The sequence below is a fragment of the Saccostrea echinata genome, unplaced genomic scaffold, assembly GCF_033153115.1.
Source record: "Saccostrea echinata isolate AGI-Se365-2 ecotype Australia unplaced genomic scaffold, CSIRO_AGI_Sech_v1 ptg000054l, whole genome shotgun sequence".
Taxonomy (NCBI): Eukaryota; Metazoa; Mollusca; class Bivalvia; order Ostreida; family Ostreidae; genus Saccostrea; species Saccostrea echinata.
In genome coordinates this window covers 1,854,009-1,881,594 of record NW_026889803.1, presented here as the reverse complement: position 1 = coordinate 1,881,594, position 27,586 = coordinate 1,854,009, and the positions used below count along the sequence as shown (strand labels likewise).

The 27,586-nt window shown below is 34.8% G+C and overlaps 1 protein-coding gene across 2 annotated transcripts; it reads left to right on the top strand.

Moving 5' to 3' along the window:
• On the top strand, positions 1–27,586 carry LOC133172000 (uncharacterized). 2 transcript variants are annotated; one of them, XM_061306796.1, is made up of 3 exons: positions 1–177; positions 11,853–12,071; positions 27,125–27,586. In XM_061306796.1, exons 1-3 carry the CDS (start codon positions 30–32, stop codon positions 27,346–27,348), a joined length of 591 nt encoding a protein of 196 aa, XP_061162780.1. In that variant the 5' UTR covers positions 1–29; the 3' UTR covers positions 27,349–27,586. The 2 variants fall into 2 exon arrangements, with proteins under 2 accessions (XP_061162780.1, XP_061162781.1); XM_061306797.1 differs by lacking the exon at positions 1–177 and adding an exon at positions 4,729–4,872.

Below are 27,586 nucleotides of genomic sequence, written 5' to 3'. Positions count from 1 at the left end.
AATCTAAGGCATGCATTAGTAAAATAAACATGCAAAGTATGTCTGTCGAGGGTGACGTTGGAATCTGTATTAGCTTTGAGACGCAGTATAAGACAGATGCACACGACAAGTGTCTGGCTGTTTGTGGTTCTTTGGCTGCGATTGGAAACTGGGATGTCAAAAAAGCAGTCATTGCAGGTAATATATGGGAATATATTATATATAATCTATTTATAGTCCTTTTATAATATATACAAACGTAAACGGTTCATAACACTAAATAGTCACTGGATTTGAAACCGTATCTTAATAGTTTAAGAAAAGGGCCAAAAACTAAACTGGAAAAAATTTTATTTCATACGTTGGCATATTGTAGAGGGTCCTGGGAGGGAACTGGGGTTCATTGGACGTTATGTACACGGATGTGATATACATCATATTTAGTGGTGTTATGTAAGCCCATTAACTGCGCTTTTTTGTTAAGATTGTGGTGTGGAAGGTAATGAAAATGACAGAGAGTGGGAGGGGCGTGGGCAGGAAAATATTCATGAATGGACACTCCGACAGGCAAAAAGAAGGATTGGATTAACTAGATCTCAAATTCAAATACAAGATACTTGGTGTCAGTTAATATCGTTAGATGTATAGCGCCTGATACCCTAGCTCCGTCTTCACTTTAGGGAAACTCCACGTTCGTCATAAACAAATGCGATTGTGACGTCATTTTTTCAAATCCTGAAAATCTACAATCATTGAGTTATAACAGTCAAATTAATAATGATTAACATTTATAGGCGTTCAATGTCACAATCATATTAGATCTATTTTACCAATTCTTTCAAAAAGATATGCAAGTTCATTTACAAACACTCTGTCTAATAACAAATCAAATTAAATTGTCCCTTTCTACGTAAAATTTACTGAGCATAATGAAAAAATCATAATTGCATCTCTGCACTTTTGTTCCAGAGAAAAAAAAACCAAATTTCTCAGTTTTTGAATAATAAAGATTCACCGGCAAATCAGTTCAAACAGCTTTCGAATTTAATTTTATTTTACTTTAAAGCATAGTAACGTAAATATTTTTATGAGCTTTATCGTATCTTTTAATGCTATTGTTTAAATTATTCCACTGTTAATTAAAGGCATTTTCTGCTGCTTGAGTGTAGGTCAATTTGATCCATAGGAAACTGTTGTTTTTTAGTCCCCTACCGGTGAAACCGGAGGGGACTATAAGTTTCCTCTGAGTCTGTCCGTCCGTCTGTCTGTCTAGCTGTCTGTCTGTCTGTCTGTCCCACTTGGTTTTCCGCACTTTTTTCTTAAACGCTTGCAGATATTGAGCTGATTTTTGGTATGTGAGTGTATCTTGATGAGTTACAGATCAAGTTTGCATTTCGTTCCGCTTCATTGATTTTTGACGGAATTACGACCTTTTCAATTTTTAAGGGTTTTCCACGATTTTTTACTAAACGCTTGCAGATTTTGAGCTGATTTTTGGTATGTGACTTAACCTTGATTACTTATAGATCAAGTTTGCATTTCATTCCGCTTCAAAGATTTTTAAGAGAATTATGGCATTTTCAATTTTTAACGGGAACCAGATTACACTTGCCGGTAGGGGACTAGTATTGCTAATGCAATACTCTCAGAATGCTTGTTTTCCTCTAAAACAATCGTTCAAGTTACAACAAACAAATGTTGTATTTTAATCAAAATCCCACAATGGTTCTTATGACTAGCAGAAATTTTTTTTTTTTTTTTTTTTTTTTGGAAATGTTATATTCCTTAAAACATGGTACATTATTTAAAGTGTATTGATACTATACTTTGAGAATCAGCGTTCTACGCGTGAGAAAATGGCATTCAGATCAATTTCATAGTTGGCTAAGAAAAACATAAGTGACAAATGTAAGTATTTAGAAAATAAAGTATTTTCATTTGATTCAATTTCAAATCATATGAAAAGTATTCCCGGTACCTATATTCAATTTAATGCTATTTTAAAGAAGAGGCTAAGAACATACAAATTACGATTATCTGAGACTGTAGGCAATCTGCACACATTTCCTTTGTCTGATATGAAAAACAACTCCCATTTTCATAACTGTTTTTCTTGATTTTTCATTAGAAATTAGAGTCTATGATTTTCGTCTTGTTTATACCTACAATTTATGCCCCGATATACCTTTGTTGACCAAGCTATACTTATAAAGCATCATTAAAGAAATATGAAGGCTCCTTTCTTTACTAGATCTTGACCTTAAATCATTTTTACAAGATTAAGAAAAAGGGATAAAGAACTAAAAATGAAAAAAAGTATTTAATAAGTTGGCATATTGTAGAGTGTGTAGGGTTCATTGGACGTAATGTAAATAATTCAATAATAAGTCTTCACGGTACTCGTTTTAAAAGTATATGTTCATCCTTGCTTCCATTTTGAAAGTGTATTTCATAGATTTTTTTTAGGATAATGTTTCGATTTATGCACTCTCTTACTTCGTCACTACCCTAAGTCCGTCATTTCGGAACACTGCGCTGTCTGTAAACGAATGCTAAAAATCTACAAGCAAATGTCGAGACATTAAATAAGTTTTAAGTCCAGTTAATGAATGCGTCAAAAAATAAACATTAATTACACGAAATTCGTTATATCTACCATTTATTTTTGTAAAAGCAGTAAGCACTTTTCATGCACTTTGGACATTTACGACACTTTTACATCTGTCAGCAATTTTAAGGAAGGTCACTGTCAAAGGTTTTATAGGGCATACCATGTTGAATAATGCTAAAAATATTCAGTTTTTTGCGAAAAATTGCTGTAATGCACTACACGTAGGAGATAATTGGTAAACGAGTGCGTTGTTTTGTTTTGAACATATTTTATTGACAATGTGTCAAAGGGATTGGACACAAGTTCTAAAAACTTAGATAGTCCTCTCCCATACATAAAATCTTTACAGCCATAGAACATTTACAAAGATTTACATTTTATAATATTATACATGAACGTAGAAGAACAAAGACAATAGTTATTATTGCTAAAGAATATGAATTGATATAATGATGATTATAATGACATCAATAACCATAATTAAATAGTTTCAAAAGGTAGTAAATACAAGTACATGTAAGTGTTAATTGAAACGACCAGTATCCTGAATAAATTTTTGAACAATACCAAATATTTTTTCATTTTCATGCAAAGATAATGATTCATCTCCCCATAGCAGTTTATGCACATTTAACCTTTTGTTTTCTATCAATAAGGTAGCTTTCCAACCATTCTAACATATTACCTGAGATGCCATACATTTTCAGTTTATAAATCAATCCCCTATGCCAAACTCTATCAAAAGCTTTAGATAAATCACAAAAAACCATACAACAATGTTTCCCTTCATCAATGCTTTTTACAATGGTATGATAAGTCTCTAAAAGTTGGTACACAGTTGAGTGACCAGGCAAAAAACCTGCCTGATATTTGTAGAACAAATTATTTGTATAAAAAAATATGTACATGTTTAAAATAACTCTTTCAAATATTTTACTCACACAACTCAAAAGAGATACAGGTCTAAAATTTGAAGTCACTGATGGGTCATCTTTTTTAAATAAAGGTAGCACATGTGCTAGTTTCCAACTTTCAGGATAAATTTTGAGTCTTAGGGATTTATTAAATAATAAACAAAGTGGCTTAGCTATTGTTTCTTTACAAGATTTTAACATTTTGTGACTAGTACAATCAGGGCCTACGGCTTTATTCAGGGGAAGGATAGAGATAATATCAATAATCTCACTTTCTTGTATATACAAGTCACTAAATCTTTTAACATCTTTGGATTCGAAAGCTGATAACTCATATTCTTCATCTTTTATATCAGAGATCGATGTAAAAAAAATTATTAAGCAATTCAATTTTTTCTCTATCGGAAAATGCATATATAGGATCACCGTTACGATTCATTTCTTGAATAGGGGGTATTTCGCATGTAGTTTTAGCATGAAAGACATCTTTTAATAATTTCCAGTATAATTTATTATTATTTTTATTTGCGTCATTTAGATGTGAATCAATATTGTCATAATAATTCGCTATTGCATATTTCTTCATATTATTTACTTTGTTTCTAATTTTCCGGAATTTTTCTTTATCTGATTCTTTTTTGGTCTTTTGTGCTTTTTTCCTTAACCTATTGCGTAGTCGCATATTTCTTCTTAACAAAGAATCCATCCATGGTTTGTCGTTGGGTCTTATCGTAACAGTTTTTTCAGGTATACGAGTGCGTTATTATTGCAAATAAGCTTTTTTCTGCTGTTTTTTTATTTTATTTAAATACATTTTTAAATGCCATTTTAAAACGTAAAAAAAATGTGTACGTGTTTGTGTTTACTCATTTGAAAAGAAAAAGTACAAGAAACAAAACTGAAAAAAATTTCAGTATCCTGGTATAAAATATAAAACATCCAGGTGACGGATTTTTACATTCATACGATGTAATGTACGAAAACAGTGTTTAAGGCCATAACCAAATTCACGGATACATGTATGTATTTATATTGAAAAAAAAATGAACATCAGAGTTCAGTAGATGTGGATAATATAACATGCCACCATTTATTTTGAAAGGCATATTATGACGAGTAATGTAGCGCATTGTATAATTTTTTAAAGTATGCTTTTTGTGACGTCACAATACCTTGTGATGCAATTCAACGTCACAATCAGTCAGCATAGCTTCACGCTTTGTTTACTTTGAACATCGTAATCAGAAGCCATGGTTTGGTTAGGAATAGCTTGTGATTATATGCTCCCGGATAATAATTTGGCTCTAGCAATAAGTGGGTCTATCAAGGAATTCGGCAACTGGAATATCAAAGATGCCAAAATAGCAGGTAGATATTTAATATATATCAAGGAATCTGTTTGAGATGTAAAACAGTGACCATGATCATGAAAAAGTTGAATTTATTTATTTATCATTACTCACAATACTGTAGGGAGAAAAGGTTTTGGTCAGAAAATTGTCTGGACCAGAAGAGTTGATACTTATTTGAAAGTTTCATATTGTACATTTAAGTTTGTTCAATTCATGACCCCCAGGGGTAAAGTGGGTCCACAATTGGCTATCAAAGTTTTACATACGTATATTATATACGGAAAATCTTTGAAAAAAAAATTTAAAAAGCCCATGATTATTCATATTCATATGGAAGCATATTTTGTTTTGTAAACAGGGCACGAGCCCTGTTATTGTTAATGTTTACGTTTCACCGGGTGTGTTCAATTTGTTAAACTCTGCACACATCATTGAGCACGGACTGACAATACTGGTGAGTTGGTTTTGCTTTCTCACATTTCTACTGTGAATTTTCTGGATTATGTCTTTAATTTTTTCATTAATACACAACAAGATTTCTACTTTTTTTAAGTATTAAGGATAAAGTTTACTTTGTGAAAGTGCAAGGATGTGTCAATCAAACGCGTCCCGAAATCCGTAGTTTCAATCATTTCCAGATAAAATAAGTTTTTTTTTTATATTATATTTCCGTGTGATATCTATAGCAACATATAAGTCATGATATAATACAGAAAATGTTAACTTCAAATCTTTGTCTATGTCTTTTTAAACACACGTTTTTCTATATGAATGTATGTATAAATTGTCTGGAAATAAAATAGTTGGTATGTAAGGATATTGACGAAAAATGAATGTTGTCCTCGGGGTGTATGCAACTTGTTGAACCCAGGGTGCATAGCCCCTATTTTTCCTAATAACCTGGTGAGAAATATCATTTAAAATACAACAAATACAAGTGATCGTTGTGATAGTTCTAATTAATGTTTTATATTATTAGCCAGTTTTGTAATACAGCGCAACTCAAGGATACATGAAATCAATCCATGGCCCCAGGTCCGGGGGTTCTGGTGAACGGGGGCTCTATTGATTTTTTAGTGAAAAAGCATAATTTCTTTGAAAATATTCTTTTCTGCTCTTGGTTATAAAGCAAAGAAACTAAGTGTATAGTTATGATGAGCAGAATTGTGAGTTTCATGGCCCCTGGATCAGATTTTCTAGTGTGAGGTGGGACTCTAGTGATAATATAGTGATAATGCATTAATTCTATTAAATAATCCTGTCTGCTCCTCAGTGTTGAGCAGATAAACAAAGTGCATAGTTATTATCAAAACTTGTTTGTGGTCCCAGGGTTAAGGGTTCTGGCCCCAATACCATAAATGAGAATAGACTTAAGACTTTGTAAATGATGTGGCTGAAAATATGATATCTGTTTGTAGATTATATGCTGATGATAATTCCTTACAACAATGTTCAGATAATATTAATCATATTGAACAAAATCTTAACCATGATCTCAGAATACTAGATGAATGGTCAAAGAAATGGTTATTGAAATTTAACCCACAGAAAACCAAAGCTGTATTTTTTAATTCAAAAAATGTGCAGCAGTTTCCTAAATTATTTTTTGACAATTGCCAATTGGAATATGTTACAGAACACAAACAACTTCTGTCGTCCAGCTTAGGATGGTCTGATCATATTGATATCATTATAAAGAAAGCATACAAAAAACTGGGGCTTCTTAAAAAACTAAAATTCCTTGTGTCAAGAGATATTCTATCCCAGATGTATATATCTTTTATTAGACCACAACTTGAATATGCTGTTGAAGTTTGGTCTGGATGCACAAAAACAGACATTGAGAATCTTGAAAAAATACAATTATTTGCTGCAAGAATAGTTACTGGGCTTACAATTATTGCTTCAAGAAATTCATTATATTTGGAAACAGGTTGGGAACCATTGGAATACAGAAGAAACAGAGCAAAATTAATAACAATGTATAAAATGCACAATAATTTAGTACCTAATTATTTACAAAATTTAGTACCTGATACAAGAGGCAAATTGTCAGGATACACTACCAGGAATTCCTTAAATTATTCTCTGCCAAAATACAGATTAGAACTATATAATAAATCATTTATTCCTGATACTGTTAGAAAGTGGAATTCCCTTAGTCTTAAAACAAGGGAGGCAACTTCTATCAAAATTTTTAAAAACTATCTGCACAACAGTATTGTAAAACCTCAGAAATATTTTTCATATGGAAAAAGGTTTTTGAACATAATTCATACAAGATTAAGACATAATTGTATTTTAAATTCTGACTTATATCGCTGTAACCTAATAACCAGTCCTAATTGTTCTTGTGGACTACTAGAAGATGAATATCATTTGTTTTTTGCTTGTAAATATTATGTAAAAGCAAGGAATTCCTTAATGAATAAGCTATTGTCATTTAATTATTTATATGTTATAGATGTACATTTAATGCTATGGGGCGATGATTCTCTTACTATTGAACAAAATGCTGAACTTTTCAAGACTATTCAAACTTTCTTAAATGAATGTGGTCGTTTTTCAAAATAAGCTTACTTTTGTTATGCCCACGGATCGAAAGATCCCGGGGGTATATTGTTTTTGTCCTGTCTGTCTGTTTGTCTGTTTATCTGTTTGTCTGTCTGTCTGTTGTCAACTTTAACCTTGCCCATAACTTTTGATTGGTTGGAGCTATGACTTTCATATTTCACATGTGTATTCCTTGTGACAAGACCTTTCTTTGGGTACCATCATATTTGACCTTTTGACCTTGACCTTGGAGTTTGACCCACTTTTGCAAAATTTTATGAGACTTTAACCTTGGCCATAACTTCTGAACAGTTGGTGCTTGGGGTTTCAAACTTCACATGTGTATTCTTTGTGACAAGGCCTTCCTTTGGATACCAACAACTTTGACCTTTTGACCTTGACCATGGAGTTTGACCTACTTTTGAAAAACTTTACCTTGGCCATAAATTTTGAACAGTTAGTGCTTGGGGTTTCAAACTTTACATGTGTATTCCTTGTGACAAGACCTTCCTCTGGATATCAACCTCTTTGACCCTTTGACCTTGACCTAGAAGTTTGACCTACTTTTGAAAAACTTTAACCTTGGCCATAACTTTTGAATGGTTAGAGCTAGGGCTTTCATACTTCACATATGTAATCCTTGTGACATCTACTTCCTTTGGATACCAACAACTTTGACCTTTTGACCTTGACCTAGGAGTTTGACCTATTTTGAAAAACTTTAACCTTGGCCATAACTTTTGAATGGTTGATGCTAGGGCTTTCATACTTCACATATGTAATTCTTGTGACATCACCTTTCTTTGAATACCAACTACTTTGACCCTTTGACCTTGACATAGGAGTTTGACCTACTTTGGAAAAACTTAAACCTTGGCCATAATTTTTGAATGGTTGGTGCTAGGGCTTTCATACTTCACATATGTAATCCTTGTGACAAGACCTTCCTTTGGATACCAACCACTTTGACCCTTTGACCTTGACATAGGAGTTTGACCTACTTTTGAAAAACTTTAAACTTGGCCATAACTTTTGAATGGTTGGTGCTAAGGCTTTCATACTTTACATATGTAATCCTTGTGACAAGACCTTCCTTTGGATACCAACCACTTTGACCCTTTGACCTTGACATAGGAGTTTGACCTACTTTTGAAAAACTTTAAACTTGGCCATAACTTTTGAATGGTTGGTGCTAGGGCTTTCATACTTTACATATGTAATCCTTGTGACAAGACCTTCCTTTGGATACCAACAACTTTGACCTTGACCTTGATGTTTTACTTACTTTTAAAAAACTTTAACCTTCGCCATAACTTTTGAACAGTTGCAGCTAGGGCTTTCAAATTTAACATTTTTTATCTTTTGGCCTGGATTCTGACTTGCATTTGAGAAACTTTAACCTTCGCCATAAGCTGCCATATGGGGGCATCAGTGTTTCACAAACACATCTTGTTATTCTTCTTACCAATTCAAATTATACATGTACACTTAAAGAACTTTTTTTTTCTTTCTATTGCTACAATGTATATGTAGTAGACCATATGTATATATGTTTTTTTATTTTGGCAATTTTACAAAATGTTGTATTAGGAGAAGACTATCTAAGTTTTTGAACTTGTGTCCGATCCTTTTGACTTTGTCAATAAAATATGTTCAATTCACTTAAGTCAAAATTTCAAATCAATATAATTTTTGAAATAATTTCGATAATAAAACAAAATTTCATCATGTGTTTTAACTTGAATATAATACAAACCTGCAAATTTTTATGCACATATGCCAAATAAAACTCAAGATATTCAAAATCAAAACTTTGACTTGAGTCTGTTCTCAAGTTTATGGTCTTGATAATATAGTGAAAATGTTTTAATTCTTTGAAAATCTTCAACTGAGTGCATAGTTATTTTGATGAGGGTACCTTTTCCAAATTTGTAAATTTCATGATACTCGGTTATGGGTTCTGGTGTTAGGGTTGGGCTGTTTTGAATCTGTAGTGAAAATGCATTATTTATTTGAAAATCTCTGCTCCTGGGCATACTGGAGGCAAACAGAGTCAAGGTTTTAATAAGTAACAACGGTATTTTTACCAGATTTTTGAACATCTCTACCATTTTGTCAAGTGTTCTGGTCCTACTCTATTAATTTGGATTCTACTGAGAGGAAATATTCCCTTTGCCATTCACTTTTGATAATTAATCAATAAAAGAATTGTGCAAGAATTTTATTGTATAATACAAAAAGTACTTCAATAGTTTTATTGATCAGGTAGACTTTAAAATAATAGATAAATAAAATGAGACAAAAATATCTTATTTCATTAAATGTTCTTCAAAGACCAAGAGAGGCCAATGTAAGAGGTTATAATAAGGGGTTAAAATAATACAAAAACACTAATACTTTGTTAATAGTCTGTATGATGAGAGTGATAAATGAGGGACAGATTAGAACTTAATTTAAGAGTTGGTACTAAATACAAGACTGATTATTTCATTGATCCTGATCAACCTATTTCTCTTGCTTTTGGCAGCAAAGCTTCATCTATCAGTTTATTTTATACCCTAAGAATCCTCTACATTGTTGCATTATACTCAAGTGACCGTTAAGGCCCTTGGGCCTCTTGTTATTTATATTTACCTTTTTATTTCACAATGTAAGTAATAATGTTAGGAATCACTGTCTAGTTAGTTGGGTATGCCAGAGACATAAAGATCACAGAACATGCAGCTTACGTTATAAGATTTCAGGTGGGATGAAAAATCCCCCCATTCTCCCATGGGATTTTAAGTTTTGGGAGAAGTTTATAAGAAAACTACAACATTGTAGAAGTTAAGATTGACATGATGAGATGAGAATAAAAAATCCCACCAAAATCCAGGAAAATTTTTAAATTATGTCTTTTCGAAAGGGTACCTAAAAGTCCGGACTATGTCGTGTCCGGACTTAAATGTCGCAGTGTTCATTTCATCTGTTACCGTCAAAATATTTGATGATTATATAATTAAATGGGCCGCTACAATTTGACACGGACGTTCGAGAAAACATTGGACTGAAATACTAGTTTGAAATTCATTTTCAATCCACCTGAGCTATTTTCATACGCTATTTGTTAATGTATGATCTAAAAGATAAATCAACTCCCAAATACATATAGTTTGAAATTAATCTATATCACTTTCCAGTCATCTCTAAACAAGAATTAGGATTCTGTAACAGGAGAGACATGTCTGTTGCAAAATACTGTCTTTCTTGTTATTGGCCTGTCTAAATTCGTGTTACAGGCACTATAATTATAAAAATATGTTGTTTATATATGATTGTTAAAAGATTGGATCTACATGTATATCTGAAATGCCATTTCTAATCAAATGTGCGCATGTTGTTTTTCGTACTAACTTATGACTGTAAAATGGTGAAAATATTGTACATAATGTTGTTCAGTTTTAAAAAATGTCTCTAAAATCATTGTAAAAATTATGTTGCTTCTGTTTCATTTAAAAAAATATTACTGGTATTTTATTTTTCATGCTTTCACAATCTAGTATGAACAAATTTTATAATATTTTTTGTACCTCTTAACGGTGAAACTTGTATTTTTTTTTTATCTGTAAGAGGAAGGACAAAATTTTAGGCGAACCAGTTCTTTGACCTCTTCTTACTCTGAAATCAAATAATTTCTAGGTTTGAGTTTAGTGATTTTGAGATATGTGTTATTGTAACAATTAAAAAAAAATAATTTTGAACGCAAGAAAATTCTTGACTTTCTTGAGATTTTATTTCTGGGTTTTTTTGATATTGACTCAGCTGAGACGGATTGAAAATGAACTTCAAACTAGGATTTTAATCCAGTGTTTTCTCAGAAGCCCGCGCCGAATTGTACCCGCCCATTTCATTGTCTATCATCAAGTGTTTTGACTCCAAACAGATGGAAATGACGTAAGCTGCACATTTCCAATCTTGCCAGTTAATGTTCCTCGGGCTTACTTAGTAACGGCAGTTTGAAACCCGGGATAATTTTTAAATAACATTCTTCGTCCGTTATACAAGATAAATGACACATGCCCTGGCATACTCAACAACCTAGACAGCGATTCCCTAAATAATTCATATATTCCTTGACTCCGGAGTTTGATAATCGATTGGGGTTAATTTTTTGATGCGAAGAAACATATTGTAATTTTTTATAACAATCCTGGGTACAATGCAGAAAAACTTTGATTGGCCGTGATGAGCAATCTGCGTTTAATCAAAGATCATATCATTTCTTTAAGGTTTAGTTCCTTGAGCTGGACTGTTCACTCTTAATGTTCACTGGCCTTTACAATTCTTTGATTTGAACATATTTTATTGATACATATAATCAATGGGATTGGACACAAGTTATTCCAACTTAGATTGTCCTCTCCAACACAAGGAAAATGACAAAAATAAATCTTTATTTTACAGATGAAAAGCCAGAAAACTCCGGAAAATGGATAGTTTCAGTCCACCTACCTGCTAATGTAAAATTCGAATGGAAGTGGGTAGTCGTATGGCGGAACACCCGAATCGCTTTTCGATGGGAGGAACGACAGAATAGGGTAACAGAAGTCGGGGAAAGCGGCTTCATGTGTATCGCGTATTGGAATTGTGATCCGATATATGAACCCCTACCAGAATCATTAAGTATGTATACAGACAATGATCGGGTATAAAAGGAGGGGGAGGGGAGGCTATCATAGAGAAAGGGGATGCTATCATAGAGAAAATTGTCTTTACTTCATGTACAGTTTTTTAAGGCTTTTAGATGATGTATGCTTTTTTAGGAGGAGAGTGCGAGGTAAAGGTCAAGGTAACTGTGAAAGTCAGCTGTTTGCTGGATCAAAATCAAACTTGAATGGTTTTGTCTTGAAAGCTTTTTGGCTGTTTTAAAATTTTAAGTTTGACCATCTTCTTGGGATGTGTGTTTTACCATTAAATTTCTTCATCCATCAAAATTACATCATTTTTTTTCTTCAACCGGTGTTTCATACTCACCCCATCATATATTGCTTTTCTGGTCGACCATATGTAAATTGTGTACATCTTTAAATTCTCAAAAACTACGTGATCAATTTCATCAAAACATTACAAGAATCATCACTGTGTTAAGGAAAATTGTGTTTTGAAAGGAGGGTGTTAATTAAAGAGAAATGATGAGTCAACTTAATATATTTCTTTTATGATATTTTATCATAAATCGAAAGAATTATCAAAAATATGAGCAAAGTTTTGACAAATTCACCTGCACTGTAAAGGTTGTATCTTCCGCATTGTTGTTACATGTTTCATCCATGTTAAGAACAAGTCTTTTTATTTATAGCGTAAAACTCGTAAATAATATTGAAGTCGTGCATGCAAAGGTACGGAATATATTTTGATCTTTTTCGAAGATTGTACCGAAATCCTCGGTCTACCAGAATTTAAATTTTTGGGAGGAACTTGAGATCGCAACTTTTTTTCAACTTTTCTGCGCACATGTACAATAAAGGAGTGAAGCAGTATCTTAGGTCAGACAAAAAAAATCTCACAAAATTAGGTTTTTAGGTTATGAAACCTGTTATTTTATGAAACCTAATACTTTGGAGAATCAAACAAAATTTGTATGGGCCATGGTACTAATTCTAAAATTTTATTTTGTCAATTTTCCAGTTTTTGCGTTACTTTTAACAAATAATGAAATAAAGAAATGTGAAAAACTCATTTAAAATAGTCCAACTTTTACATAGGATTAAATGGAGGAATGACCCTCATACTAAAAAATTAGAGCATTATTTTTCATTGATTTGCAGCATGAGCGTCCAAAAACAAAAAAGAAAAAAGATTTTTGATCCGTCGGTGAGATATTGTACCGGTTGGCGAGATGTTTGACCGGTCTCTGAAATATTAGACCGGTATGACGTTTTTTAGTCACACTTTATATGTATTCGTTTATCTTCAGGTTAGAAAATGTCATCTGACATCCGATTCAACAAGCTATATATCTATTTTGCATACATTGGTATTCAGAAGTTACGTGTACTTTTAAAAAATCATAAAATGACGGAGTTCTCTGCCAGATTGCGTTTTGTCGAACCCTCAAATCAAAATGTTTCCTACCGGCCCTAGGCAAACAGTTTGAGTACTTTGCAGATACTTTGCTCATACAGGTAAACTCTACTTGAACCCCTTAGAGGGCACCCTAATTGAGTGTGATAACTAGATGTTGGTTTTGGTGAGTAGACGTTCGAGGAACACACCTCAAAGATGTTGCCCTTAAACCCAATTAACAAATAATTTTTTTCTTCTTAATATACTAGTATTCATCTTAAACAACGATGTCTTAATTTTGCCCCTTTTGGCTTGCTAAATTTATCCCCATCACAGGCCCTTAGAAAATAACTACAGAGCAATTCTAAAGAGCAAAAAGGGTGATTTCTTTTATGGACAGATGATACAAAAAATGGATTGGTATATATTTTTGGACTTATTTTGGTTGTAAATGATGCGAATAATAAATTTCTAAAATATTTTAAAAATTGTAAACTTTCTATGATGTCCAAAACTCTACCTTTCTTTAACCATCCTTATTAATCTATACACCTTTTTGTCAGTTTAAATCCCGTTAAATGAAAAATTAAAGTCTATGCGGTTATACTTATTCATTTTACTTATACATACATGTATAAACATGACTTAACGTAGAGCCTACGTCGTATGACGTCATAGTTAAGTGACCGAGTTTTAAAAATACATAACTGTGATAATGTGAATGACAAGCAACTATCTGATCATAGGCGCTTGGGTCAAGGATAATGTATCTTTTCTATATAATGTATTGTCGAGGAAATTCGAACTGTATTCGTAACATTTTTTTTAAGCGCACAGTGGTAATTTTTAGTTTTTTGTAAATCTTTCTGCTTGATAAACACTAGGCTGCCACAGAAATTTGATAATATGCACGTTTTAAGAATGACATATTCCTACTGTATACTAAAAAGAAACAAGGCTTGCAACTACCTTCACCCCTTTCCGTGCCCCCGACACGAATTTTTCCTTTTAAAAGTTATATGCAATGCTTACCAGCTGAATTGAGAACCCTCTTCTCTCCAGATAATTCTTATATAATGATAAAAATCCTCTGGTAACAACTTTTCGTCAATTTTATATTTTTAAATAATTATTTTCTTTCAAATTTCGCTCATTTAAGGGGAAGAAGGACCTTTAGCTGAAAAATTACTTGTCATTCAATTCTTTTTTATATTTTGCATATTTCTTATTCAGTATGTCCCACATATCTTAAAGCAGTTATATCATTAGGTTTCTTACCTTATTTTAGAGATATTGATTGACAAATATTATGCCCTACAGTATCTAAGTGGAGTTTTAATCCTCCATGTTTCTGGGCTCATTACTCTGTCCATAATTGGATTTTTAAAGCATATATAAAAAATATGTAAGTGAACATGTATCTTTTAAAATATTTCAGACTATGAATTGGGTTTAAAATTCGAAAAGGCAAGTTTCATATATCACACTGCATCTGGATAGGGAAAATTACGAACTTTTTAAGACAACTTAAACAACAAAAACGTAATTTACAAAAAATCCTATCATTCAATATTTTTAAATTTACGTTGAAATACAAGTCCTTCAAATTATTGATTAACTGTAAAAATTTCGAATGGTGAAGCTGACCTCAATATTTCACAGGACATCGTTAAAGATGACATAAGCAGGACAAAAACTTGTCATGTTTACATTTCTCGAGTACGGGAAAAACCAACTATGACGTCACACGTAAGCTAAATAAGCGAAATAAGATATACCTACATAAGATTTCCGTCATCAGCCATGCAAAAATAATTTTTGTGCTCCCCGTTTCTCAAAATACTTCATCATATACTGATTATGACCTGTTTTTACATAATAATACTGCCCTTGTATTCACCGAGTATGATCTTGCTGTACTAGCAGATCGTGTATGACGTCACCGACTTGTTGGACGCGCAGTTTAAAGAAACAGAGGAGTGGATCAATCTTTTTTCATAATTTGTTAATGTTTACAAGAATGTTAAACTTTTTATTTTTTTAATATAAGATGGTAATTAAAGAAAAAAAATGTCAAAAATTTATACAAGAACTGATGCTTTATACGTTTTGCACTTATATAAATGGAGACTATGACGTAGTTTAACAAAGTCACGTGACCATGTGTCCTTCATCCCCTTAATTCTCTAATCACGGAAGTTCCCGAATACTAACATCCAAAACCCAAAACGGGCGACAGTAAATTATTTGACAGTTCTTGAAAGACGCAAAGGTTAGAGTATATGCCAGATAGAAACTGTCTAAAACTTCCTTCCTAATCACTCACTTTATTAGTTTCTTATTTGCATCCTTAATCAAAGGAGTTTGTAGTTATAATTTATGGACGGGGGGGGGGGGGCATGGTTAGGCCTATGTAAGTCCAAATCATTTCATTTGTTTTAAAGTGAATTACGATATCAATATTATCAATCTTTATCAAGAATGAATTAAACATCGCGGCAATGGAATTACATTTAAACTTTACATTGAAAAATAAAATGCAAGCATTTTTTTTTACACGGACATGCAAATTAGAGAAAATAGTAATGCTCATATGCATATCAAAGGAATTTACGACTAAGATGCAAGATAACTTGAATCTTAAAAAATACGTTTTTAGAAGACACTTTTTTTCACTAAAATATTAGTTTAGCATGATGTAAGAAACAGCTAAAATTGTTGGTCTTAATCGTACTAAGTTCTTTTGTAAAACGGACCCAAGGTCAATAAACGCAAAGAGGTTAAAAAGTAAATTTAAAAAAAATCGTTTGTACACAACCTGGATAGAAGTTTGAATCACAGGTAAATTTAATAAGAATGAGAATTAAAAGTTCGAGCCAGAGAGCATTGAGGAAATGATATATGCATTAATATATGCATTAATGAAATATCATTTTAGGGGAAGGGGGGGGGGGTAACATTGCATTTCAAATCTCATTCAACACTAATTTGTACATGTATTGCTATATAATATGTACCGTGAATTTTATATAACAAGAAGTCTCGTTTTTGAAAGTGGGGCAGCCAAAATATAATTAACAAACAAACAAAATAAAACGTTTCGAAAACAAAACTGCTTGAAAAATCTGACATGCAAAAAATATATAAATGAAAAACTGTCTCAACGTAAAAAAAAAATGTATTTCGTGATAATGGTATGGGTGCATTCTCTCTCCTTGACAGTAAAAAAAAATAAGGATACTATAACCATTTGGAAGCAAAATGTGTCACAGTGTCAGCATGCGTGTGTGTAAAAGGGAAGAGGAGTGGCGCTTAACCGGTGTTTCAATGAAAATATCCATAATAAGTTAGGGGTACACTTGGGTGCTACGAACCTGGTTCAGTCCTTCTTCCATAAAATATCATTGATTAAAGAGTGGTTTCTGGTGTTACTGCTTTTGTTGTTGTTGTTGATCTGCTATTAGGTGGAATATTTCACAAGTAAAAATAATATATTTTAACTAAATTAAGTGTCAGATCAAGATTCTTTTTATAGAAGTTTCAATCGCTTTATACGTTGGCGTATAAACAGTCTTTGGGTCTTTTGGATCTTCTGTGTGAATCACATGTAGTAAAAAGAGAAACAGTTTTTCAATCTTGTTCATATAAACTTGCCACATGGTTTAATACATTCTCTATAATGATTAATATCATTACCCCCCCCCCCCCCGTCCATAAATTATAACTACAAACTCCTTTGATTAAGTCAGGGATGTGCAATTACCATCGCCCGACGCCCGGGGCTACCAATTTTAGACATCGGGCTATCATAAATCTATACTGCGTTAGCCCGTCGGGCTAGTAAATCTAAAACGAAAGTATACGTATATTTGACTGAATTGATGTACAAATTAACCTTGTTGTAAAATCATAATCTTTAATTCGTTTTAACCTATATATGTTTTGTGTGTTGCTATCGCCAGACGTTTCAGTGACATAATAATTATAGTCGATAAAAATAGGGAGAAATACCTGACAATAACAAAGCGCAAACCATTATTTGTTTTATTTAATTTAAGTTAAATGGGGTTTTTTTTAACCTTTTTGTTATAGTTATACATGTATTGTTTTCGGTAGTTAATGGGCTAGTGACTGGCAACCTCGGGCTAGTAACTTTGTTACTACCACTAGCCCGACGGGCTAGTAACTAATTTTTGTAATTGCACACCCCTGTTAAGGATGCAAATAAGAAACTAATAAAGTGAGTGATTAGGAAGGAAGTTTTAGACAGTTTCTATTTGGCATATACTCTAACCTTTGCGTCTTTCAAGAACTGTCAAATAATTTACTGGTCGCCCGTTTTGGGTTTTGGATGTTAGTATTCGGGAACTTCCGTGATTAGAGAATTAAATGAGCCTGAGCGAAATTTGAAAGAAAATAATTATTTAAAAATATAAAATGGACGAAAAGTTGTTACCAGAGGATTTTTATCATTATATAAGAATTATCTGGAGAGAAGAGGGTTCTCAATTCAGCTGGTAAGCATTGCATATAACTTTTAAAAGGAAAAATTCGTGTCGGGGGCACGGAAAGGGGCGAAGGTAGTTGCAAGCCTTGTTTCTTTTTAGTATACAGTAGGAATATGTCATTCTTAAAACGTGCATATTATCAAATTTCTGTGGCAGCCTAGTGTTTATCAAGCAGAAAGATTTACAAAAAACTAAAAATTACCACTGTGCGCTTAAAAAAAATGTTACGAATATAGTTCGAATTTCCTCGACAATACATTATATAGAAAAGATACATTATCCTTGACCCAAGCGCCTATGATCTGAATGAATGCAATGCTGCTAAGAAATTTTCAGTTGACTATTAAATAGTGACATATTTTGCGATTACATCTTTTTCCTCAAACTCCTCTTACATTTAAAGTTGTAGCCAATTCATCTTTTGGAATATTGTAGCGTGAAATCTAATAATATAATAACAAATAGCAGAGGCGGCTGAATTCCCCCAGTTAACTTTCTGAGGACCTGGCAGGATCAAAATATACAAATATGTGATTAAGCAATATATACAGATAAATGTTTAGACTACTTGTCTTTAATCAATTAGGTACAATAAATCAAAGTGACGCTGACTCCTAAGCGATCGGCTCTTACAGCTCGGCTCTTCTGGTTACTAGCTCTTACAGCACGGCTCTTATGGTTACTGGCTCTTACAGCTCAGCTCTTATGGTTACTGGCTCTTACAGCTCAGCTCTTATGATAACCGGCTCTTACAGCTCGGCTCTTACTGGCTCCCTCGGTAGCTTTCTTGGTAATAAATAATATTTAAAGCCAGGAAAGACTTGTTCAGTCACGTCTAACGCTTTAAATATTTATTTATTATCATTAACTAAAAGTTACCTCTGATCATTAATGGTCCACCGCTTGTGTTGCCACTTCAGCATCAACTTCGCAATTAACACAGCTCTGCCGCTTCACTTGTATTTATACCCTATGTGGCCAACAACGCCATCTAGCGGAAACATGACTAAAATACCGCTTGTACCGGAATAACTTTTCCCGGATTGTTTCATTATCCACGCCTCAAAATCCATGCGACCTCGCATGCTCATTTTTTTTTTTTTATCAAATATATTATAATACAACTCAGCTACCTGCTTTATTGATTATTTCGAAGTAATGATTAATCAGATATTGATACATTCATCTTTTAGGAAATTATACGCATACAACAATTTCAAATTGACAAAACAAACTTATGCTTTCTCTGCTCAGTCTTTTGTCTCTCAAACTCATCAATCTTCTTCAATCATCACAATGTGCTCAAAGTCCCTTTCACCTTCTCTCCACTTGGTAATTGTCCATTCTACTCTTCGAATCTTCCTTTCTGTTTGTGTACCAGTTTCACAAACCTGAGGTTTTCTTACTAAAGGGCGTGCTGGAAGTCCAGAAGATGCAACAAGGGGGTCCTTGCGCTTAGGAGCAAATATCGGCATTGGAGTTGTAGGTTTCCGAAAGATTCTTCCAATATTTGCATCTTCATTAACTTTTTTTGCATTTGGATCCTCCTCCCGTTCATTATCAGTCTCAGAAACATCGCCTAATATGCTTCGCAGATCCCCTGGGTCGGCATCTATCCACTCCTCGTCCGAGATTGCCTTTCCTTCACCAGCATCCTGTGAGGTACTATTCTTATCATTGCAATCCGCAGATGGTGAACTCTCACTTGCTGTTTCCTTGTCACTTTTCTGATTCTTGTAATGCGAAGATGTGATTTGTCGAACATCATCATTCTGTCCCTCCTGCTCAATATGTCTCTTCTTATGTCTTGTAAGATTTCCCATTTTATTAGTAGTAAAGTTGCAATCCTCTCTATCACAAGAAAATTTCCTTTCAATGTGTTTCAACCCACATTCGGTGATGTGCCTAGTCATTTCCGCCATGTCATAAGTCTTAAATCGACACATGGGACATTTTGACTCTTTTCTAGGTGTGAGCTTGGTTAGAGGCATTGTCTAAAATGAAACAGAAACATTTTTATGAATAGTGCTATAGCATAATTTGTATACATGTATGTCAAAAGATAATAGCAGTAACTAAAATCTACAGAATAATTCTTTCTGGCAAACAAATATGAAAGGAGTTATATATCAACAACATAATCGGAGAGATATTTTGGTCTTCGTCTCTCTCTGCGGTTTTCGGGTTCGATTCTACTATTACTCTCAAACAGCAAAGTTTCCTCCTCCTGAATATCATCAGTGCCTAAGTCTTGAGTATCAGAAGAAGCTACTTCTCCTCTCAACACTTGGGGATTCTTTGGCCTCATACGATTGACATGTATGACCTGAGATTTTCCTTTTGCACCACAATTAACTTTGTATGTGACATCAGAAAATCTTCCCTCTACTATGAATGGACCTCGCCAAAACTGTGTGAGCTTAGGAGATTTCCCAACAGCATATCGTGGAAAATACACGTAAACCTCATCTCCTTTCTCAAATGTCTGCCAACTTAACTTTGTGTCATGTAGACTCTTTTGTCTGAGCATGGAGCCTATTGAATTGTTTCTCACAAATGAATGTGCTAACTCCATTTTTTCTTTAAGCTCCCAAACCCACTTCTGAGCAGGGATCTCCTTAATATTAGATGGCATCTCAAAAAGAATATCAAGAGGTGTACCAACCTCTCTTCCCAACATCAAATAATTGGGGCTAAATCCAGTGGTCTCATTTTCCACTGATCTATAAGCCATCAACACATAAGGTAACAGATCATCCCAGTTTGACTGATTCTCATCTACAAGAGTCCTCAACATCGTGAGTAAGGTTTTGTTAAACCTTTCGACAAGTCCATCACATTCTGGGTGATAAGGACTTGTACGTGTTTTCTTGATATTCAATATTTTACACATTTCAGTGAAAATTTTCCCTTCAAACTGCTTACCTTGGTCTGAATGCACAGATCCCGGCACCCCAAATCGTGATATCACCTGTTCAACCAACAGTTTGGTAATAGTGACTGTTTCCATGTTTGGCATCGCGAATGCCTCAACCCACTTCGTGAAATAGTCACAGATAACAACTATGTACCGATTGCCTACCTCTGTTCGAGGCAATTCTCCCACAATATCAATACCAATCCTTTCCATTGGCATACCAGCTCCCAATGTTTTCATTGGAGCTCTTTTTGTTTTCGTCAGACCTTTAGATCTGGTGCATACTTCACATCCTTTTACATAATGTCTCACGTCTCTTTGCAAACCGGGCCAATAAAATCTTTGTCTAACCTTACTAAGTGTCTTTCTGACTCTTAAGTGTCCTGCTGTTTTGTGATTATGACAGTATGCCAGAACTTTGCGTCTGTCTTGAAATGGAATGATCGCTTGGAGAGTAGTTCCTTTGTCATCTTTCCATTTCCTATAAAGCAAGTCACCTTTTATCTCCAGCATATTTCTTTGTGCCCAAAGCGTTGGTTTGTCTTTGCTCACGAGCCAATGTTTCACTAGACTAATTTCCTTGTCTTTACTCTGCAGATCAGCAAGAGAAAATTCTTCATCTTCATTGTTATTACTTGAACCATCTTCGCTTCCACTGGAAACACCAAGGACTTTATTGGGCTCCTTTTCTATCGTCGCCTGAAGGTGAGCCTCCCAGTCTGGATCGTATTTACATTTGCCACAGGGACGTCGACTGAGGGCATCAGCATTCCTGTGTTGAGTGCCTGGGCGATGTTCGACAGTCATCTCATACATGCCCAAAATCTCGATCCAACGCGCTAGTTGGCCTTCTGGTTGTTTGAAATTGAGGAGCCATCGTAGCGAGCCATGGTCGGTACGAACCACAAATCTCCGTCCATACAGATAATGTCTAAAATATTTTACGAAAGAGACGACAGCTAATAGCTCTTTCTTGGTGACACAGTATTTTCGTTCTGCCTTGCTGAGTGTCCTACTAGCATACGCTATGACTCTCTCTGCTCCGTTCTGGCTCTGTGATAAGACGGCTCCTATGGCCATGTCGCTGGCATCTGTGTCAAGAACAAAAGGTTTACTGAAGTCAGGGAAAGCTAGTATAGGTGCATTGACCAAGAAACCTTTCAATTGATCAAATGCGGACTGACATTCCTCAGTCCATTTAAATTTGGCATCTTTGTTTGTTAACTTGTGCAAAGGTTTTGCAATCTTACCAAAATCTTTCACAAACCGCCGATAGTAGCTGCATAACCCAATGAATGATCTTACTTCTTTAACAGATGTCGGCTCTGTCCAGTGTTTGATAGCTTCTATCTTTTTAGGATCTGTTGCTACTCCGGCCTTGGAGATAATATGTCCAAGGTATTCAACTTGCTCTCCAAAAAGAGTACATTTCTTTGCTTTCAATTTGAGCCCAGCTGACTGTAATCTATCAAAGACCTTCTGCAGATTCTCTGTCATTTCCTCAAAGGTTTTGCTAAACACAATAATATCATCGAGATATATCAGACATATATCCCATTGGAGACCACACAGGACTGTCTCCATGAGGCGTTCGAAGGTCGCCGGAGCATTGCACAGTCCGAACGGCATTACCTTGAACTGATATAAACCCTTTTTTGTAATAAACGCTGTCTTTGGTCTATCAACGGGATCTACTTCAACTTGCCAATATCCCGATGATAGATCAAGGGTTGAAAACCAGGAGGATCCTGAAAGATGATCCAAGGACTCATCTATCCTCGGAAGAGGATAGGCGTCTTTGATAGTAGCGTCGTTCAATTTTCTATAATCTACGCAAAATCGAAGGCTCCCATCTTTCTTCCGAATAAGAACTACTCCGGCCGCCCAAGGACTTGTTGATTTTTCTATGACATCTGACTTGAGCATCTCTTCAATCTGTTTGTCTATATTGTCCTTCCAGTGAACAGGAGTTTTTCTCAGAGGCTGTCTTATCGGTACTCTTGACCCTGTATTTATGGAATGTTTTACAATATCTGTTCTTCCAAAATCCCTGTCATCTTTAGAAAACAAATTTACATTCCGCAAGAGTAATGACTTCAGTTCTTCGGTCTGTTGCTGGCTCAGTCCTTTGCTTGATCTATCAAGCAATTCTTTGAGAGCTTTTGGTAATTCTTTTAGCTGTTTTGTTGGTGCTTGATGTGATTCTTCTACTATGCCATCAACTGGTGTCAAATTTGCAACAACAGTTCCACTATGAATGACTTGTACATCTGGACTAGGATTCATCAGTCGACAAGGAACGGAGTTTTGGTTCGTGACAAGCACCTTGCCAATTATCCCTCTTTCAGATTTCAGAAAGTCTTTATCGCCTTCTAGTATCCCTAAACCTCTTGGCAATGGCACCTTGTCAGGTATACACACGTTGCAATTCATGACAATTTCAGACCTAGGTGGTATATGAATGGTTTCTGCCACAGCAACACGGTAACATCCAATATGACCCGCTTTATTCAAAGGTGAGGGTTTCCCATTTACTTCCAAAATCTGCGTTGTTAAATCGACAACACATTTGTTTCCGATCAAAAAGTCTAACCCCAAAATTGCATCGACAGTCAAATCTGTAACAACAACTTCGGTACTATACAAAATGTTATTTATAAGGATTGGGACACTGAGTTTCCCATAAATCGTAAGAGGGTCATTCCTTGCTGATAGCACTGGCTGGCTGACTTTCTTTAAAGTTTCAAGTGAGTTGTTGCATTCGAGAAGTTTATCATATACATGTTTAGCCAAAAGAGACAGTGTAGCTCCTGTGTCAACCAATATGTTTAAATCAAAACCATCAATAGATGCTTTAACAAAAATACCAGCATCCCCAGTAATCCCTACTTTTTCAGGAGACTCCGTTTTGCATGACTCTTTTGTTTCTTTTGTTCCTCTCTGCACTGCATGGTTTTTATTGACATTCTGGGGATTCTGTTTTGAGCGACATTCCTTTTTGAGATGTCCCCTCTTGCCACAGTTATAACAAGTAGCGTTTTTCTTCCATTCAGGTTTCTTTGTCCATTTGTCTTTTTGTAGATCACCATGTTTTTGTTTTAGCTCTTTCAGCTCTTCAACAATGGACATCATCGACTTTTGAAGATTCAGTATGGTATTGTTCACCTCTTTCAACTCTACTGTTAATTCATCCCTAGATGTGTCTTGTCCAACAGCTCTCAAAGATGAATTCACGCCTCCCAATCTTTGTTCAGTTTTAAGGAAAGCTTCTAGTTCGATTGCATTTCTAACAGCCTCATTTAAATTCTTTGGTCTGGCTTGCTTGATTCTCAACCGAATATCAGATATGGCTAAGGCATCAATGAAATGGTCCTTAGCTAGAGTTTCCTTTACATCTGCAGGTACTGTAGGATATGCCAAGTTCACAAGACGCCTGATTTGTTGACCAAGCTCTGGCAAGGATTCTGATGCTCTCTGTCTCCGCTCTCTCAGTTGAGCTCTATATAAATCTACTTGGTCTGGTGGAGCAAATCTGTCACTTAATGCAGATATCAGCTCTTTGTAGCTCATTTCTTTACCATCCGATAAATTTCCAAGAACACCTTGAGCACTGCCTCTTAGAGATACGGACAAGTACAACCCCTTCTCTGTTTCGTCCCAATTACCTAACTTTGCACATGCTTCAAAATGTGATTTATAATCAAGCCAAGACGTCGAACCATCATACGTTGCCGGCTTTATGTTTTGAGAATGTTGACGGTTCCTAGATTGTAGAATTGGGCTTGTATCACGCATACTGGTAGCGTACTGGACTCCAGTGCTGGGAGACGAGGCTCTTGGCTTCCTCCTAATGGTTTCATTTGATACTGGATCTTCACGTCTTCTTCCGGGCGTCTCCTGTTCATTCTTTTTCAAATAAGGGCTAAGGTCGAATTCATCCTCCATTGATTCCTTTGCAGTACCGACACGATCCCCGAATCTTACAGATTTTCTCCTAGCTCCAGTTTGTTCTTCTAATTCAATATCATCTACAGCATGTGAGGTTGCAAACCCTGAGTCTGTAACCTGACGATCTTTATTTGGCGTCCTTACAGGTGTGGAGTGGCTCCTTTGTGAAAGCTCCAGCTCATATGAGGCAATCTGGCTCTCGAGCTCTCGTATTGTAGCATTGACCTCATCAATATTCATGATTAACGATATTGTACAAAGAAAAAAAATTCAATAAAATACTACCAGGTAGTATCCCACTGCTGCCACCAAAAACTTGTAGCGTGAAATCTAATAATATAATAACAAATAGCAGAGGCGGCTGAATTCCCCCAGTTAACTTTCTGAGGACCTGGCAGGATCAAAATATACAAATATGTGATTAAGCAATATATACAGATAAATGTTTAGACTACTTGTCTTTAATCAATTAGGTACAATAAATCAAAGTGACGCTGACTCCTAAGCGATCGGCTCTTACAGCTCGGCTCTTCTGGTTACTAGCTCTTACAGCACGGCTCTTATGGTTACTGGCTCTTACAGCTCAGCTCTTATGGTTACTGGCTCTTACAGCTCAGCTCTTATGATAACCGGCTCTTACAGCTCGGCTCTTACTGGCTCCCTCGGTAGCTTTCTTGGTAATAAATAATATTTAAAGCCAGGAAAGACTTGTTCAGTCACGTCTAACGCTTTAAATATTTATTTATTATCATTAACTAAAAGTTACCTCTGATCATTAATGGTCCGCCGCTTGTGTTGCCACTTCAGCATCAACTTCGCAATTAACACAGCTCTGCCGCTTCACTTGTATTTATACCCTATGTGGCCAACAACGCCATCTAGCGGAAACATGACTAAAATACCGCTTGTACCGGAATAACTTTTCCCGGATTGTTTCAATATGATAGGTGGTGCCCATTAGGTATGCAAAAAGTTTTAAGAGTTTTCAATTCACTCAAGGGCCAATAAAAGGTCTATCAAGGGCCAATTAAGGGTCTATTGAGACATTTTTCAACAAAAAAAAAATCTTCCTCAAACATCGCTTACATTGTATGCAGAAGTCGGTATATGATAAATGGTTACCTGTAGATCATATGCAATAAGGTTTCACAGAATTTTCAGTTTCACCATTTGGGCCAAGTTGGGACTGTCTATAAATGTCGATTTTCGACAAATCTTCATCCCCAAAAACCTCCTCCATTTTAAGTAGTAGCCAAACCATCTTTTTGGATATGATAGGTGGTGTCCACTCCTGTATATGTGCACTGAGATGTGATAATTTTCATTTTATCCAAGGGGCCAATTGGGGGTTGAAAACGACAATTTTTCGACATCTTCCTCCTCAAACTCCTTTACATTTTAAGTAGTAAGTAGTAACCAATTCATCTTTTGGAATATGATAGGTATTGACCTGTAGATATAAACTATGGTTTGGGAATTTTCATTTGGGAGCTTTTAAACGATGTTTATGTACGAATACCTGGTTTCCAGGTCTCTTACATTTTACACAGTAGCCAATTTCATTATTTGGAGTAAAATGGTGATCTCCTGTTGATTGAATTTTCCTCTTAACCAGTGGGGATCGAAAAGCAACTTTTTAATAGTTCCCAGAATTCCTCTTAAATTTTAAGAAGCAGTCAAAGTATATTTTGGAATATGATTGGTTTGCAGTAGGGTTTCTGAATTTTCAGTTTTACCCCGGGAGCCAAATGGGGATCGAGAAACGCTTTTTCTACAAAAATCAAGCTCCCAGAACTCGTACATTTTATGCAGTAGCCAAATCAACTTTTAGAACATGACTGTTGGTGTCCTATAGGTGTGCCATAAAGTTTTGCTCTTTCGGAATTTTCTTTTCCATTGTGGGAAGGGGGGGGGGGGGAGGGGGCAAATTCGGACTTCATGAAATTATTTATTTAAAACACAAAAACTTGCTTCTCAAAACTTTTTCAAACATAATTTATGCTTCATTGAATTCCATAGTATCGGAACGGTAATGAATATTTTATGAAATATATGTTCTAACATTAGAAACCAACGACCCACATGCTCACCTGAACATCTTATGCAGTTTGGTACATGACTATTTACTAGTGTATGTAAATTATGGAATGTGCTTCTTCATTACCAGGGAGAATAATTTTAGAATCAAACACTTGTGTGCGAGTATAGCTGACTTGTGACAGCACCGGTTTCTTATTTAGGATAATTAGGGTGTTTGTTCTATAATAACAATGATATTATTGTATCTAACTTTTTAGGTGATACGTGGACAGTCGAAGATGATAAACGGTTAGAAAAGCTTGCTGGTGAAGAGGCACTTGAGGATACACAGAGTCGTAAAAGTGTTATAGCTAGTTACATACGTGATCTAGGATATCTGATATCATGGTCTTTGCAAAGTATTAAAACCAAAGTAATGTCATTCTTTCATGGAGTGGGAGGACTTTTTCGGCGAGGCAGTGCGCATGATCACTCCGATTAAACTTGATTAATGCACTCAATTCAATTATAGATGTGATCATATTTAAACTGTGTTAACACGTGTAGATGAATTGTATATATGTTTATGTTCTTTTATGAAGCTAAAATAAGAAAATTATGCGAAAGAAAGGGACCGTTACAATATTAACATAACCCAATAGTAGAGTATTTAAAATAATATCGTATTCTTTGTGTAAAGTGAAATAAATGATAATGACCATCTTTTTTCCTTCTTGAAA